Below are 18,336 nucleotides of genomic sequence, written 5' to 3'. Positions count from 1 at the left end.
GGCTGATGATTTTAGCTTGTCCTGAAGAATTTGGAGGTAATTATAATTTTTCATTGTCCCATTTACTCTCTGTAAAGCACCAGTTCCAATGGCAGCAAACTAGGCCCAGAGCATAATACAACCACCACCATGCTTGACGGTATGCATGGTGTTCCTGGGATTACAAGCCTCACCGTTTCTCCTCCAAACATTTTGCTGGGTATTGTGGCCAAACAGCTCAATTTTGGTTTCATTTGACCACAGAACTTTCCTCCAGAAGGTCTTATCTTTGTCCACGTGATGTCAGATGAAACAAAAATTGAGCTGGCGATGAGCGCTGCCTGGTTTCCTCCAATCATGGTGCCTGGGTATTCTCGCCAAAGAGTTCAATCTTTGTCTCATCAGACCAGAGAACTTTGTTTCTCATGGTCTGAGAGTTTTTCTAGTGCATTTTGGCAAACTTTTTACTAAGAAACTGCTTCTGTCTGGCCATTCTACCATAAATGCCTGATTGGGGGATTGCTGCAAGATGGTTGTTCTTCTGGAAGGTTCTCCTCTCTCCACAGAAGAATGCTGTAAGCCTGATAGAGTGATCATCAAGTTCATGGTCACCTCCCTGACTCGGTCCTTTCTTACCCGATCGCTCAGTTTAGACAGCCGTCCAGCTCAAGGCACAGCCCTGGTGATTCCAAACATCTACCATTTACGGATGATGAAGGCCAATGTGCTCATTGGGACCTTCAAGGCAGCAGATATTTTTCTGTACCCTGCCCCCGATTTTTGCTTTAGAACAATCCTGTCTCAGAGGTCTACAGACAATTCCTTCGACTTCATGCTTGATTTTTGCTATGCCAAGTGTCAATTGTGGGACCTTATAGACCAGGGGTGTCAAACGTACAGCCCGAGGCCCGGATCAGGCCTTGCTCCTGATGGGTCGTGGTTAGGGCCTCGCTGTGAATGGGTGAATGCGGAAATAGGGTCAAAGCACTTTGAGTACCTTGAAGGTAGAAAAGCGCGATACAAGTATTTACCATTTAAATGTAATGAGCACTTATTCTTCTGTTGTTTGGACACTTGACATTTGTTTTGGGTGATACTACAGATTTGGGTTCAGCCCATTCAAGAGTTGCGGGCTTTCCCTTTACAAATTCCAAAAATTCCCGGATTTCCCAGAATTCCAGGTTTTCCGGGACATTTTTCCCATTCAAAATTAATTGGCCATTATTCAAACTTCCCACCATTTCCACATTTTTCAAACCATTCCACCTTCAACACATTCCACCATCCTGGAAATTCAAACTACCTATTTTTCCAAGTTCAAAACAATTTGCAGATTTCCCAGAATTCCAGGTTTTCCGGGACATCTTTCCCATTCAAAATGAATTGGCCATTTTTCAAACTTCCCACCATTTCCACATTTTTCAAACCATTCCACCTTCAACACATTCCACCATCCTGGAAATTCAAACTAACTATTTTTCCAAGTTCATAACAATTCGCAGATTTCCCAGAATTCCAGGTTTTCCGGGACATTTTTCCCATTCAAAATGAATTGGCCATTTTTCAAACTTCCCACCATTTCCACATTTTTCAAACCATTCCACCTTCAACACATTCCACCATCCTGGAAATTCAAACTACCCATTTTTCCAAGTTCAAAACAATTTGCAGATTCCCCAGAATTCCAGGTTTTCCGGGACATTTTTCCCATTCAAAATGAATTGGCCATTTTTCAAACTTCCCACCATTTCCACATTTTTCAAACCATTCCACCTTCAACACATTCCACCATCCTGGAAATTCAAACTACCCATTTTTCCAAGTTCAAAACAATTTGCAGATTCCCCAGAATTCCAGGTTTTCCAGGACATTTTTCCCATTCAAAATGAATTGGCCATTTTTCAAACTTCCCACCATTCCCACATTTTTCAAACCATTCCACCTTCAACACATTCCACCATCCTGGAAATTCAAACTACCCATTTTTCCAAGTTCAAAACAATTCCAGGATTTTCCAGAATTACTGGTTTTCCAAAGCCCTATTTCCACCCTTTTTTCTGATTTCTACTCCTTCTACATTTTCAACGCATTTCAACCGTTCCACCGTCAAAACCTTACTCTTAATCGGGACAAAAAACAAAAATTTTTTTTGAACCGGAAAAATTCCCGGTTTTCCCGAAATTCCAGGAATTTTGTAATACCATTTCTCAATTCAACATGTTAATACTTCAACATTTCTCGACCGCTTTGAAAAATTCCAACACCAACCATTTCAACTCATTAAGACCATTCAAGTTTTTTTTTCACCATTTTCAAAAAAAATCCCCGCTTTTCCCGAAATTCCCGAAATTTTTGCAAATTCCCATTGAAATCAATGGGACATTCTTCAAAGTTCCACAACTCCCACATTGTTCATCTGATTCAAACTGTTCCAACTTCAAAATATTCAGCCTGTATGGGAATTTTGTTCTCTACTTGAACAATTCTAAAAAAAATTCCAGGATTTCAGTTCAACTTCAGCATTGGAGCATTCACACACAATTCCTTCAGGAATTGCCTCATCTAGTTAACTGTTATTATCTCGTTACTTTCTGCTGGTTACTAACTTCTGTTCAAATCTGGGCACGGCATGGCACAGTTGGGAGAGTGGCCCTGCCAGCAACCTGAGGGTTCCTGGTTTGATCCCCACCTTCTGCCAACCTTGTCACGTCCGTTGTGTCCTTGAGCAAGACACTTCAACCTTGCTCCTGATGGGTCGTGGTTAGGGCCTTGCATGGCAGCTCCTGCCATCAGTGTGTGAATGTGTGTGTGAATGGGTGAATGTGGAAATAGTGTCAAAGCGCTTTGAGTACCTTGAAGGTAGAAAAGCGCGATACAGGTATTTACCATTTAAATGTAATGAGCACTTATTCTTCTGTTGTTTGGACACTTGACATTTGTTTTGGGTGATACTACAGATTTGGGTTCAACCCATTCAAGAGATGCGGGCTTTCCCTTTACAAATTCCAAAAATTCCCATATTTCCCAGAATTCCAGGTTTTCCGGGACTTTTTTTCCATTCAAAATGAATTGGCCATTTTTCAAACTTCCCACCATTTCCACATTTTTCAAACCATTCCACCTTCAACACATTCCACCATCCTGGAAATTCAAACTACCTATTTTTCCAAGTTCAAAACAATTCCAGGATTTTCCAGAATTCCTGGTTTTCCAAAGCCCTATTTCCACCCTTTTTGCTGATGACTACTCCTTCCACATTTCCAACGCATTTCAACCGTTCCACCGTCAAAACAATACCTGGGCAAATTAAGGCCCGGGGGCCACATGCGGCCCGTTAAGCTTTTCAATCTGGCCCGCCGGACATTCCCAAATCATTTTTTTAGATCTTTAAGATGTAAAGTGTAGCTGCCATTATGATGTGCAGTGATGTTTTCTAATATATACTAAGTCTTTCAATGCTTGGAATCTGCACTTTTGCATGATATACTAGTCACTATGGTAATCTAATTAGTTACTAAGGTCATTTAATTAGTTACTATGGTCATCTAATTAGTTACTATGGTCATCTAAATAGTTACTATGGTCATCTACGTCACAGCAGCTCAGACAAGGCACCAAGTAATGTTGGGCGGGAAGCGTTTCCACAGACGCGGAAGAAGATTTTCACAACAAAGGTCTAAAGCTTAGTGATGTATCAGATATATCAGATTTTAGGTGGGTTTATTGTGTACCCTTCGCGTTCATATTTCACTGTTTGTTGCATTTTTGTTGCGTTTCACTTGATTGTAAAATGCGTCGATCGAAAGGGGGTGTGACGTTCATATTTTGTCAATATTCAGTGTTTTATCCTTCATAGAAAAATGTAAAATTCCATGAATGTCTGTCATAACATTTTGAGCATTCAATCAGACATTATTGTGAGGTTTTGTATTAGTGTTCCTAAAAATAGATATACCGGCCCCCCAGACACATTTTTTTCTCTAAATGTGGCCCCCCGAGTCAAAATAATTGCCCAGGCCTGCTTTACGTCATAGTGGTCCTATTGTGAGGTAGCATCTAATTGGACTTCGAGGCGATGCCATAACATCGTTTTTGGTTTAGTCCTTCCGAGAGGGGGGAAAAACAAAAAAAAAAGGTGCAATATTTTAGAACCAATGTGTTGTTCTCTTTGTCCCCATTCTACTTATGCATTCAGACAATGCTCAAAGAAAAACAGGATGACAGGGATGATGGATTGCCCGGCACACAATCCAGACTTCCTATCACATTTGGCCAATTTAGTACCCCGCCTATGTGTTGATGCTAACAGACGATACTCCAGTTTCCTCCTTCTCATCCCTCCTCTGATGGCTTCCACTAATGCCTATTGATCGGGCACCCGGCAGGATGAGGCTGCTGCTCCCTTAACTAATTATTAAGTGCTCTCAGACTTCTTTATTGCTGCTTTCAAGGAGGTCTGAGGAGTCAGCCGAGAAGCCGATCGTAGCTTCTATGCATCCATTAAAAGGGGGGGGAGGCTGGGTTTTTTTTTTTTTTTGTGCTTTTATCTCGCTCAGAAGTCGTCCATGACGTGCTTTCTCTGCCTTTAATTAATGCCCCAAAAGGTGTCAGATAACACAACAGGCCTTAAAGTGGTCCATGTGACAGCCGTGGTTGTTTTTCCCTAATTGTGTTTATCATGTTCAAAACAAACACCACTATGATCACGACCATTCTCTTCACAGAATAATAGTCTTTGTGGCGCTGTCTGTGGTCCTGAGCTGGGCCTCACTGGGAGCCGTCACGGCTGCAGCTGTGGTGAGTCTATTTTTGCCTTGTTATTCCCCCACCAATTTAAGAAGTTTTCTTATTTTATCTCCTGGCATTTATCTGTGTTTTTGGCAAAAGCTGATTATAAGCCTTTTGGGTTAATCACACTTGTAAACAACACTCTCCAGCTTTAATTACTCCCCTAAAAAAAAATTGTGCTCACCATAAATCCTCCTCGCTGACTGCGCGGCGTGCTGCACGTCGCATTTAGGACACAGTCAGGGGTACTTGTAGTATCCTTTCTGTTTCCTGGAGGCACCCTGGAATCGGGGGATTATCTTTAAGGATTAGACAGCTGGACAGCTGCTGGCGAGCTGAAATGTACCGCGGACATCTGCTGTCATTGAAGGCATCCCTTTTCAGCACATTACAGCGAAAGTCGTGGTCAAAAGTTTGCATACACTTGTAAAGAACATAACGTCATTGGGTTTCCAATCATTTCTACAACTATACTTGTTGGTCACAAAAAAACATTCATGAAGTTTGGTTCTTTTATAAATTTACTATGGGTCTACTGGAAATGTGACCAAATATGCTGGTTTTATGTCCCTTGGCAAGTTTTACTTGCAAAAAGGCGCTTTTGGTAGCCATCCACAAGCTTCTGGTTGAATTTTTGACCACTCCTCTTGACAAAATTGGTGCAGGTCAGCTAAATTTGTTGGTTTTCTGACATGGACTTTCATCTGACATCACATGGACAAAGATAAGACCTTCTGGAGGAAAGTTCTGTGGTCAGATGTAACAAAAAAATTTAGCTGTTTGGCCACAATGCCCAGCAATATGTTTGGAGGAGAAAAGGTGAGGCTTTTGATCCCAGGAACACCATACCTACCGTCAAGCATGGTGGTGGTAGTATTATGCTCTGGGCCTGTTTTGCTGCCAATGGAACTGGTGCTTTACAGAGAGTAAATGGGACAATAGCCTCCAAATTCTTCAGGACAACCTAAAATCATCAGCCCGGAGGTTGGGTCTTGGGCACAGTTGGGTGTTCCAACAGGACAATGACCCCAAACACACGTCAAAAGTGGTAAAGGAATGGTAGCCATCCACAAGCTTCTGGCAAGCTCCTGGTAGAATTTTTTGACAAAATTGGTGCAGTTCAGCTAAATTTGTTGGTTTTCTGACATGGACTTGTTTCTTCAGCATTGTCCACACGTTTCAGTCAGGACTTTTGGGAAGGCCGTTCTAAAACTTTAATTCTAGCCTGATTTAGCCATTCCTTTACCACTTTTGACGTGTGTTTGGGGTCATTGTCCTGTTGGAACACCCAACGGCGCCCAAGAACCAACCTCCGGGCTGATGATTTTAGGTTGTCCTGAAGAATTTGGAGGTAATCCTCCTTTTTCATTGTCCCATTTACTCTCTGTAAAGCACCAGTTCCATTGGAAGCAAAACAGGCCCATAGCATAATACTACCACCACCATGCTTAACGGTAGGAATGGTGTTTCTGGGATTAAAAGCCTCACTTTTTCTCCTCTAAACATATTGCTGGGTATTGTGGCCAAACAGCTCAATTTTTGTTTCATCTGACCACATATCTTTCCTCCAGAAGACCTTATCTTTGTCCATGTGATGTCAGAAAACCAACACATTTAGGTGAACTGCACCAATTTTGTCAGGAGGAGTGGTCAAAAATTCAACCAGAAGCTTGCCAGAAGCCTTATTGCAGTGAAACTTGCCAAGGGACATGTAACCAAATATTAACATTGTTGTATGTATACTTTTGACCCAGCAGATTTGCTCACATTTTCAGTAGACCCATAATAAATTCATAAAAGAACCAAACTTCATGAATGTTTTTTGTGACCAACAAGTATGTGCTCCAATCACTCTATCACAAACAAATAAGAGTTGTAGAAATGATTGTAAACTCAAGACAGCCATGACATTATGTACTTCACAAGTGTATGTAAATTTTTGACCACGACTGTATATTGGACATCATTTTGGGTGTTTTGTCGACAATGCAATCTGGACAGTTTCTTCAGTGGGCTTTATTTTAGCAGAGGGGTGTCAAAGTAATTTTAGTTTAGGGGCCGCATGGAGAAAAATATTTGTGCACAAGCATGGCATTAAAACATACTTGCCAACCCTCCCGGATTTTCCGGGAGACTCCCGAAATTCAGCGCCTCTCCCGAAAACCTCCCGGGACAAATTTTCTCCCGAAAATCTCCCGAAATTCACGCGGACCTGAGTGACGTGTCGGCAGCCTGTTTTCACGTCCGCTTTCCCACAATATAAACAGCATGCCCGCCTAATCACTTTATAACTGTAGAATGATCGAGGGCGAGTTCTTGGTTTCTTATGTGGGTTTATTGTTAGGCAGTTTCATTAACGTCCTCCCAGCGCAGCAACAACACCCACACTGTTGTTGAGTTGAGTTGAGTTTGAGTTTATTTCGAACATGCAAGCATACAACATGATACATCACAATTTCCAGTTTCTCTTTTCAACATGTTTGAAAAGGAGTTGGAAGAAGCAGAGCTTATTTAATCCTACCTCTTTTCTTTTACATAACAGTTGCCAAAACTTTTGTTCACTTCCCGTTCTCAATTTATTCACAATATACTCCATAAGTAATCACAATAAAAATAAAGAAATAAATAATAATTGGTGAAGTAAGTCATATTTCATATGAGATAAGTAAGATTATTTTGAGAATGAAAGATTGGATGGATGAAATAAATTCACGTGTTGTAACACGTGGCTTGGCATCGTCTTGCTGAAATAAGCAGGGGTGTCCAAATAAGTGTTCGATGAGCATTCCTCAACTTTTTCAGTCTTGTTTGAAACATTTTGCAGGCATCAAATTCCCAATGAGCTAATATTTGCAAAAAATAACAACGTTTTCCAGTTCGAACGTTACGTATCTTGTCTATTCAATTGAATATAGGTTGAAAAGGATTTGCAAATCATTGTGTTTTGTTTTTATTTACGATTTACACAACGTGCCAACTTCACTGGTTTTGGGTTATGTAAAAGCATCAATGGCCTAATAAATGCCTGGCACCCTATGCAGTTGAGTAAATAAGAGTTATAACACTGAATACTATACTTTGACACAAACATAATCCTTGCGGACATGTTTCTGAAGAACATGAATATATTTTTACAGCGTTAATGGGCCAGCAAAGCGTGACTTGTTCTAAAACGATCAATAAGGTTGGCTGCCGTACATAAATCAGTTGTTTGCATCTCTCCCACACAGGGCACCAGCGACTTCTGCGTATCTCCTGACAAGTTTATCGTCAACCAAACCAATAATTTCCTTACTGCAGGTAAAATCTGCTAATACATTATGCATATTGTCATTGCACATGAACTAAACCGTCTCCTTCTCTTGCAGACGTTGCACATTACTATCTGTTCTGCAGTTCCAATCTGCCCAATCCTTTCCAACAGGTACAGACATCCACTTTTTTTCTTTTTAAACTCTCACACTTTGCAACCACCACACTGATATAATTGCTCTAGTGAAGATCTGGGGGGCGGGGGGGGAAATACTCTCATTGCATAATCTCTGTCTTGGGGGCAAGCTCACAAGATGCATGATTTATTCATTGACTGTTATTATAGCTTGCATGATGACAGCTACTGTACACATAGGGGAAAACAACAACACACTTACAGGCTAATTGCCATGTACTTGAAATGCAGATGTTTTTAAATGAGGGCATGGAAAATAAACACGTTTGACGAGCAATAACTCATTTTCAAAATATTGGATTATTATTATTATTATTATTATTATTATTATTATTATTATAAAATTGTTAACCTGGAACATGGAAGAGAGTACACTGGTTGGTTGACTGGTGCAGAACCAACAACCTGGTCCTGAACGTCGACAAGACCAAGGAGATCATTGTCGACCAGTCCAGCCACACACTCCACTCTTCATCAGCGGCCCAGCAGTGGAGATCGTAAGCAGCACCAAGTTCCTGGGGGTGCAGATAACTGACAACATGACCTGGTCCCTACACACTTGTAAAAAGAGCTCAGCAGCGCATGCACTTTTCGCGTCGGGTGAAAAGAGCACAGCTCCCTCCCCCCGTTCTCACCACATTCTACAGAGGCACTATAGAGAGCCTACTAACCAACCGCATCCCTGTCTGGACTGGAGCCTGCAGTGCCTCAGACCGGAAGTCTCGGCAGAGAGTGGTGAGGACGGCGAAAAAGATCGTCAGGACTCCTCCTCCTCCTATCCAGGAAATTGCAAATGTTGTGGCCCTGCAGTCATTCACAACTCCTCCAACACGAACAATATTGTTTTTGCACTTTTTGGCTTCTTATGAAATCCATCCATCCATCCATTTTCTACCGCTTATTCCCTTTGGGGTCGCGGGGGGCGCTGGAGCCTATCTCAGCTACAATCGGGCGGAAGGCGGCGTACACCCTGGACAAGTCGCCACCTCATCGCAGTCTTATGAAATAACTTTTTTTAATAGATTCAATCTTGCACATGGAACGTTTAAGTGTGGGCTTCAGTTGTTATAACACTCCCGTCAGGGGTTGCATTCTACGGCGGGGTGCAGAAGGCGGGATTACTGCGAGCCTCAGCCAGTGCGTCTTTTGTAGCCGTTTTATGATCGCTCAGCACAAGAAATACGCAGCACTATAGAGAGCCTACTAACCAACCGCATCCCTGTCTGGACTGGAGCCTGCAGTGCCTCAGACCGGAAGTCTCGGCAGAGAGTGATGAGGACGGCGGAAAAGATCGTCAGGACTCCTCTTCCTCCTATCCAGGAAATTGCAAAAAGCCGCTGCCTGACCAGGGCTCATAAAATCTCCAGAGACTCCTCCCACCCCCACCAAGGACTGTTTTCCCTGCTGGACTCTAGAAAGAGGTTCCGCAGCCTCCGTAGCAAAACCTTCAGGTTCTGTTACAGCTTCTTCCCCCAGGCCATAAGACTCTTGAACGCATCATAATAATCCCCTCAATTCCCCTCAAAAACGGATTAACTCTCTGGAATATAAAGACAATATAACATACATCCATAAACGTGGACGCATATGCAAAAGTGTAATATATTTATCTGTACAGTCATATATTTATTTATATCTGCACCTTTTTGTTCTTTTATTATGCACTACAACGAGCTAATGCAACAAAATGCTGTTCTTATCTGTACTGTAAAGGTCAAATTTCAATGACAATAAAGGAAGTCTAAGTCTACCATCAGTAAGTATTGAGACACAGGAAAGGGGTATACATCCATCCATCCATCTTTTTCCGCTTATCCGAGGTCGGGTCGTGGGGGCGGCAATCTAAGCAGGGAAGCCCAGACTTTCCTCTCCCCAGCCACTTGGTCCAACTCCGACCCAGGGGATCCCGAGGCGTTCCCAGGCCAGCGGGGAGACATTGTCTTCCCAACGTGTCCTGGGTCTTCCCCGTGGCCTACGGAGGCGTTCAGGTGGCATCCTGACCAGATGCCCGAACTACCTCATTTGGCTTCTCTCGATATGGAGGAGCAGCGGCTTTACTTTGAGCTCCTCCCGGATGCCAGAGCTTCTCACCCTATCTCTAAGGGAGAGCCCCGCCTCCTGGCAGAGGAAACTCATTTCGGCCGCTTGTACCCGTGATCTTGTCCTTTCAGTCATAACCCAAAGCTCATGACAATAGGTGAGGATGGGAACGTAGATCGACCGGTAAATTGAGAGCTTTGCCTTGCGGCTCAGCTCCTTCTTCACCACAACGGATCGATACAACGTCCGCATTACTGAAGACGCCGCACTGATCCGCCTGTCGATCTCATGATCCACTCTTCCCTCACTCGTGAACAAGACTCCAAGGTACTTGAACTCCTCCACTTAGGGCAAGATCTCCTCCCCAACCCGGAGATGGCACTCCACCCTTTTCCGGGCGAGAACCATGGACTCGGACTTGGAGGTGCTGATTCCCATCTCAGTCGCTTCACACTCGGCTGCGAACCGATCCAGTGAGAGCTGAAGATCCTCGCCAGATGAAGCCATCAGGACCACATCATCCGCAAAAAGCAGACACCTAATCCTGCCGCCACCAAACCGGATCCCCTCAACGCCTTAACTGTGCCTAGAAATTCTGTCCGTAAAAGTTATGAACAGAATCGGTGACAAAGGGCAGCCTTGGCGGAGTCCAACCTTCAATGGAAACGGGTCCGACTTACTGCCGGCAATGCGGACCAAGCTCTGACACTGATCATACAGGGAGCGGACCGCCACAATCAGACAGTCCGATACCTCATACTCTCTGAGCACTCCCCGCAGGACTTCCCGGTCGAATGCCTTCTCCAAGTCCACAAAGCACATGTAGACCGGTTGGGCAAACTCCCATGCACCCTCAAGGACCCTGCCGAGAGTATAGAGCTGGTCCACAGTTCCACGACCAGGACGAAAGCCACACTGTTCCTCCTGAATCTGAGGTTCGACTATCCGGCATAGCCTCCTCTCCAGTACACCCAAATAGACCTTAGAGAAGGGGTAGTGTAAAGATATTCAGCATCTTACTACCTATTTTTTCACACATTGTCTCAGTGTAAACGTGATGTGCTTCAATTTAACTTTGGTTGAGCATGTTAGAACTAGGGTTGTACGGTATACCAGTATTAGTATAGTACCGCGATACGAATGAATCATATTCGGTACTATACCGCCTCTGAAAAGTACTGGTCTGCCTCGCCCCCGTTCCCCCGTCGTCGTCACGTTGTGTCATTGCTGGTTTACGAGCAGAGGAGCATGTTCGGCAGCGCAAAATCGCATAGTACTTAAAGCAGACAGTGTGTAGACAGAAAAGGGAGAACGGACGCAGTTTGGCTTAACGATAAAGGTGAAGTTATAACACTGAAACGCCCTCAGGAAGAGGTGCTTTAAGACATGGCTAGCTAGCTAGCGGCTAAAGTCCAGCCCCAGTCTGCAGTGTTTTAGCTACTTCTAAATCACTAATCCTCGCCTCCATGGCGACAAATAAAGTATGTTTCTTACAAGTATCATCCCTGCAGGACGAGGAATAGCTGAACATGCTTCACTACACACCGTAGCTCACCCGTGTCACAATGTAAACAAACGCCATTGGTGGATCTGTAATGATACCAAGTACAGGAGCGTATCTATTTAGTATTACTATGATTATGTCGATATATTTTCGATTTTTATTTTTTTATTTACATTATGTTTATGAACTCAGGAAATACGTCCCTGGACACATGAGGACTTAGAATATGACCAATGCATGATCCCGTAACGACTTGGTATCGGATTGATGCCCAAATTTGTGGTTTCATCCAAAACTAATGTAAAGCATCCAAACAAGAGAAGAATAAGTGATTATTACATTTTAACAGAAGTGTAGATAGAACGTGTTAAAAGAGAAAGTAAGCAGATATTAACAGTAAATGAACAAGTAGATTAATAATTCATTTTCTACCACTTGTCCTTAATAATGTTGACAAAATAGTAAAACGGAAAATGACACAATATGTTACTGCATATGTCAGCAGCTAAATTAGGAGCCTTTGTTTGTTTACTTACTAATAAAAGACAAGTTGTCTTGTATGTTTACTATTTTATTTAAGGACAAACTTGCAATAATAAACATATGTTTAATGTACCCTAAGATTTGTTGTTAAAATAAAGCCAATAATGCCATATTTTGTAGTCCTCTTTATTTAGAAAAGTATCAAAATAATTTTGTTACCGGTATCTGGACAACACCAGTACTAAACTAAACTGTTACCATTACCGTCCTTTATCATCTGCACTAGCTGTGTTTACGCCCCGCTGCCTTGTGGGTTAGTTTGGGAAAACTTAAGGCTAGGGGAGCACACCCTGAGAGAAAAGCAAGTGCTGGTAGGCGCACCATAGGCGGTTCTCCGACAGACCGGAGCTCCGGCAGCCTGGGTATCCCTTGCCATCGGATACAGCTCCCCACAGCGAAGACGTGACGTTGGAGTCTGCGGTCGTAAAAGACCTCAACGGTGGATGGTTGCATAGAAGCTCCACAACGGTCACAAAGGCGGAAGAAGGCTGCAGCAAAGATGGGCCCCCAATTGTCTCGGTCTCCATGCCATTGGACCCTGGCCTTCTCTTTGCCAAGGACAGTGTGGTGGCTGTCTGTGCACCAGTCTCTCCACTTTAAAAAGATTCCACGCACACACTGCAAAAAGTCCGTGTTCAAAAACAAGGAAAAAAAATACAAAAATAAGGGGTATTTTATTTGAACTAAGCAAAATTATCTGCCAAAAGAACAAGAACATTTGGCTTGTCAAGACTTTCCAAAACAAGTAAAATTAGCTAACCTCAATGAACCCCAAAATACCTTAAAATAAGTATATTCTCACTAATAACAAGTGCACTTTTCTTGGTAGAAAAAAAAAAAAGAGACCTTTTTGCTCAATATGTTGAAAAATATTCTTAAATTAAGTAAATGCTAGTGCCATTATCTTGACATAATGATATGCGCTCGGCATTACATTTCTTGAAACCAGCAAACTTATACTAAAAAATAATTTATTGTTGTTAATGGAAAGGCAACAAGGCAACCGCTTGTTACTCTCGGGGTCTCCCAGCCGCTCGGGCAAATCATCCATCCATCCATTTTCTACCGCTTGTCCCTTTTGGGGTCGCGGGGGGTGCTGGAGCCTATCTCAGCTGCATTCGGGCGTAAGGCGGGGTACACCCTGGACAAGTCGCCACCTCATCACAGGGCCAACACAGATAAACAGACAACATTCACACTCACATTCACACACTAGGGCCAATTTAGTGTTGCCAATCAACCTATCCCCAGGTGCATGTCTTTAAGCATAAGCAGACTTTTATTTATGTTTATTTAATATTTATATTGCAAAAAAAAAAAAGGTCATGTCTTTCATAATGATAGTGAACGATATGCAAAATTCCAAAAAAAAGTGCAGTTCCTCTTTAAGTCCTCTCCTTTTTAGCAGTTTTTTTTGTAATGTGATGTACAGCATACTTGCCAACCTTGAGACCTACGATTTCAGGAGGTGGGGGGTGGGGGTGGGGGTGGGGGGTGTGGTTAAGAGGGGAGGAGTATATTTACAGCTAGATACTCAAGTATTTCATATATATGTATATATATATATATACTCAAGTATTTCATATATATGTATATATATATATATATATATATATATATATATATATATATATATATATATATATATATATATGAAATACTTGACTTTCAGTGAATTCTAGCTATATATATATATATTTATTTTATTTTTTAAATATATATATATATATATATATATATATATATATATATATATATATATATATATATATATATATATATATATATATATAGTATAGCAGTTGTGCACTGCACTCTCTAAAAGCCCTAGATGTTATTGTCACATGCATGTACAGTAGATGGCAGTATTGTCGTGTTTAAGAGTGCCACAACATTGCTGTTTACAGCAGACAAACTGCTTTATGGTAGACGAAAACGTGACTGGTTTTGTTGTGTGTTGTTACCGCGCTGGGAGGACGTTAATGAAACTGCCTAACAATAAACCCACATAAGAAACCAAGAACTTGCCCTCGATCATTCTACAGTTATAACGTGATTGGGCAGGCACGCTGTTTATATTGTGGGAAAGCGGACGTGAAAACAGGCTGGCCGCTGTGACAGTCACATAGGTCCGCATGGAGCTGGAGGGGGCGTGGCCTCCAGCTCCGCCTGAATTTCGGGAGATTTTCAGGAGAAAATTTGTCCCGGGAGGTTTTCGGGAGAGGCGCTGAATTTCGGGAGTCTCCCGGAAAATCCGGGAGGGTTGGCAAGTATGATGTACAGTATGTTTGTAAGATGTTCCTAACTTGTTTACTTCAGATGCAGTCAGTAGTCATTTGTTAAATTTCTTCAGTTATACTAGTGGTGCTCCTCAAGGTTCCATTTTAAGTCCTCTCTTTTTCATCATTTGTGCTATATTGTGTGTTCAGTTCCAAAAACTTGCGAGAGACTCACATTTCTGCAAAAGGTCCTTATAAACATCAGATTGATCAATCAATCAATCAATCAATTAAAGTGTATTTATAAAGCCCTTAATCACAAGTGATTAAGATTAGGATCGCTCCTGTAACTCTGACAAAAATAAATTAATAACATATTGTCTAAAAATGCATTTTTCCATTGATAACATGACATCATCGCGCCAAGTGCGTGCTCTTTCAGTCAATTAGTGCGTATATATACAGCCCGGCCCCCCGGCTAAAATGCTTTAATTGCAATTTTGAATAATTTACCTGAATATTTCTGTTCAAAATTGTTAGAAATGTCACATCTTAAATGTTTAAATATTAACTGTCAGTTTAATGTACTGTGCCAACTGTACTACTATATGAGTACGTATTTTCTATTGTTTCATCGAAAATAAAACAGCAAAGTCCATTTGGCTGTCATCTGTTTTTAAATATGAGACACCATTGTCTCAAAGTCATGATTTTTTTTTTTTCATGCTTGAAATAAGAAATTATTACTTTCAAAAAGTAGTTTTATACTTGTGAGTGTTGACGACACAGCTTTGCAACACTTGATATTCTAGTTTCAAGCATGTTTTACTCAATATAGGTCATCAAATCTCAGCAACAAGCTGTAATATCTTACTGAGATCATTTAGGACCAAAACCCTTAAAACAAGTAAAACACTCGAACATAAAATCTGCTTAGTGAGAAGAATGATCTTATCAGACAGAAAATAAGCAAATATCACCCTTATTTGAGATATTTAATCCTACTTAGATTTCAGTTTTTGCAGTGTGGTAATTGCACCATAGGCGGTCCTCCGACAGACCGTCGTCCTGGGTCTCCACAACGGTCACAAAGGTGGAAGAAGGCTGCAGCAAAGATGGGCCCCCAATTGTCTTGGTCTACATGCCATTGGACCCTGGCCTTCTCTTTGCCAAGGACAGTGTGGTGGCTGTCTGTGCACCAGTCTGCCCACTTTAAAAGATTCCACGCACAGGCGTTCTCCTGAAGGCAGACCCACCAACGGGAAGGCAATCATACTCCTTTCGACGACGAGCTGTGTTTGCATTCAACCCTTACATATTCATAAAAAAAATCCATTCAGGGATTAATTGCGAAGGCGGTAAAGATAATCTCTGATCCAACGGCCCTGCTCGATAAAAGGAATCTATTGTTTTGCCGTAGGCCTAATCCGTCTGGAAGTTACCGTCACTTTAAGCGCATTATTTAGTCTTGCTTAATTGTTTTTGATGGCATCCTTTAATATGATCCTCTTTTGTTTTTTCACGTGTGTGTGTGTGTGTGTGTGTGTGTGTGTGTGTGTGTGTGTGTGTGTGTGTGTGTGTGTGTGTGTGTGTGTGTGTGTGTGTCAGTCTTTGACAATCTGCCAGCGCTCCGTGACCACCATGCAGATCCAGATCCAGGGACTGCTGCAGTTCTCAGTGCCGGTCTTCCCCACCGCCCAGGTAGAGCAAGTCGCTTTTTTAAAGGGGAACATTATGACAATTTCAGAATGGTTAAAACCATTAAAAATCAGTTCCCAGTGGCTTATTATATTTTTCGAAGTTTTTTTCAAAATTTTACCCATCACGCAATATCCCTAAAAAAAGCTTCAAAGTGCCTGATTTTAACCATCGTTATATACACCCGTCCATTTTTCCTGTGACGTCACATAGTGAAGCCAACACTAACAAACATGGCGCATAAAACAGCAAGCTATAGCGACATTAGCTCGGATTCAGACTCGGGTTTCAGCGGCTTAAGCGATTCAACAGATTACGCATGTATTGAAACGGATGGTTGTAGTGTGGAGGCAGGTAGCGAAAACGAAATTGAAGAAGAAACTGAAGCTATTGAGCCATATCTGTTTGAACCGTATGCAAGCGAAACCGACGAAAACGACACGGGAGAAAGCGAGGACGAATTCGGCGATCGCCTTCTAACCAACGATTGGTATGTGTTTGTTTGGCATTAAAGGAAACTAACAACTATGAACTAGGTTTACAGCATATGAAATACATTTGGCAACAACATGCACTTTGAGAGTGCAGACAGCCCAATTTTCATCAATTAATATATTCTGTAGACATACCCTCATCTGCGCTCTTTTCCTGAAAGCTGATCTGTCCAGTTTTGGAGTTGATGTCAGCAGGCCAGGGAAGCTAGGGTCGATATTCTTCTCTTGATCATCTTCGGTGGAACAAACTGGAACATAGCTTGCCGTGCTACCGAGGTCCTTTGTCCCTGAATTGCTCACACACTCCGGCAGATTCAATGGGGGTCTGGCGGCAGATTTCTTTGACTTTATCGTTGGAAATGCATCTGCTTTGAGTGTCGCAGGATGTCCACACATTCTTGCCATCTCTGTCGTAGCATAGCTTTCGTCTGTAAAGTGTGCGGAACAAACGTCCAATTTCTTGCCACTTTCGCATCTTTGGGCCACTGGTGCAACTTGAATCCGTCCCTGTTCGTGTTGTTACACCCTCCGACAACACACCGACGAGGCATGATGTCTCCAAGGTACGGAAAACAGTCGAAAAAACGGAAAATAACAGAGCTGATTTGACTCGGTGTTTGAGAAAATGGCGGATTGCTTCCCGATGTGACGTCACGTTGTTAGAAAGGCGTTTAATTCGCCAAAATTCACCCATTTAGAGTCCGGAAATCGGTTAAAAAAATATGTGGTCTTTTTTCTGCAACATCAAGGTATATATTGAGGCTTACATAGGTCTGGTGATAATGTTCCCCTTTAACGAATTGTGTGGACAAGCTGTCGATAAGACTGAACAACGTAGTCAGCGTCGGTTTAGGACTTGTTGCACAATACTGTACATTATCTCCCTGACCTTTCCCCACAGAGGGACCTTTTAGGCATCCAGCGCCTGTTGAACACCAGCGAGTTTAATCTCCACCAGTTGACAGCCTTGCTCGATTGTCACGGCCTGCACAAGGTGAGTTTTGAAGGGCTTTAACTGCGACTATCAAAGGGTTTTTCCGGCCGAATTAACTGCTCCTCGTTAAATGCCTTCCAGTAATAGTGCACGCTGTTTGTGTACACGCAGCAAATCCTCCCAAATTACCAGTGTAATTGTCTCGTTTTCTAGTCACTCTCATCGCGTTCTAAATCTTCTCCCAGTTGTTGCCGTCCAAAGTTGTTTTGCCTGATAAGGCCGTGAAGTAAAATAATCACGTTGTGCTTTATGGCCCTTAGATGGACCTAATCTGGCCAAATTTATGTCACGGTGTTCAGAAATGAAGCCCATTCAGGAATGAATGGATGTTATCTGTTCATCTAAGATTTTGAGTTTGTGTTGAATTTTTTTAGTAATGGAAACTATTTGTTTTGCCATTATTGCAGTTTGGGTTTTTGCTATTGTATTTGCATAGTGTTTGCTGCAATTACTTATTTAATTATATAATTTCAATCAAATATATGTATGTTTATATATATTTATATATACATTTAAATGCAATTTAAGATAAATGACTAACACTAAAATGTATGTATTATTTATTTATTCAAAATACGTACAACATTTTACATTGTATTAATTATGAGTTTTAATGTAAATGTTATACA

At 41.9% G+C, this 18,336-nt stretch overlaps 1 protein-coding gene across 1 annotated transcript in view; it reads left to right on the top strand.

Moving 5' to 3' along the window:
• LOC133615558 (protein tweety homolog 2-like) overlaps positions 1-18,336 on the top strand; it is a 131,644-nt gene that overhangs the window by 100,133 nt on the left and 13,175 nt on the right. Inside the window, exons 6-10 of the mRNA XM_061974236.2 lie at positions 4,704-4,776; positions 7,998-8,067; positions 8,136-8,191; positions 16,130-16,222; positions 17,615-17,707. Of these exons, the coding sequence (XP_061830220.1) occupies positions 4,704-4,776; positions 7,998-8,067; positions 8,136-8,191; positions 16,130-16,222; positions 17,615-17,707 (385 nt within the window). The remainder of the gene's footprint in view (positions 1-4,703; positions 4,777-7,997; positions 8,068-8,135; positions 8,192-16,129; positions 16,223-17,614; positions 17,708-18,336) is intronic.

Source organism: Nerophis lumbriciformis, linkage group LG22, assembly GCF_033978685.3.
Source record: "Nerophis lumbriciformis linkage group LG22, RoL_Nlum_v2.1, whole genome shotgun sequence".
Classification (NCBI taxonomy): domain Eukaryota; kingdom Metazoa; phylum Chordata; class Actinopteri; order Syngnathiformes; family Syngnathidae; genus Nerophis; species Nerophis lumbriciformis.
Note: the sequence above shows the minus strand (reverse complement) of the source record. Positions and strands in the feature narration are given on the sequence as shown.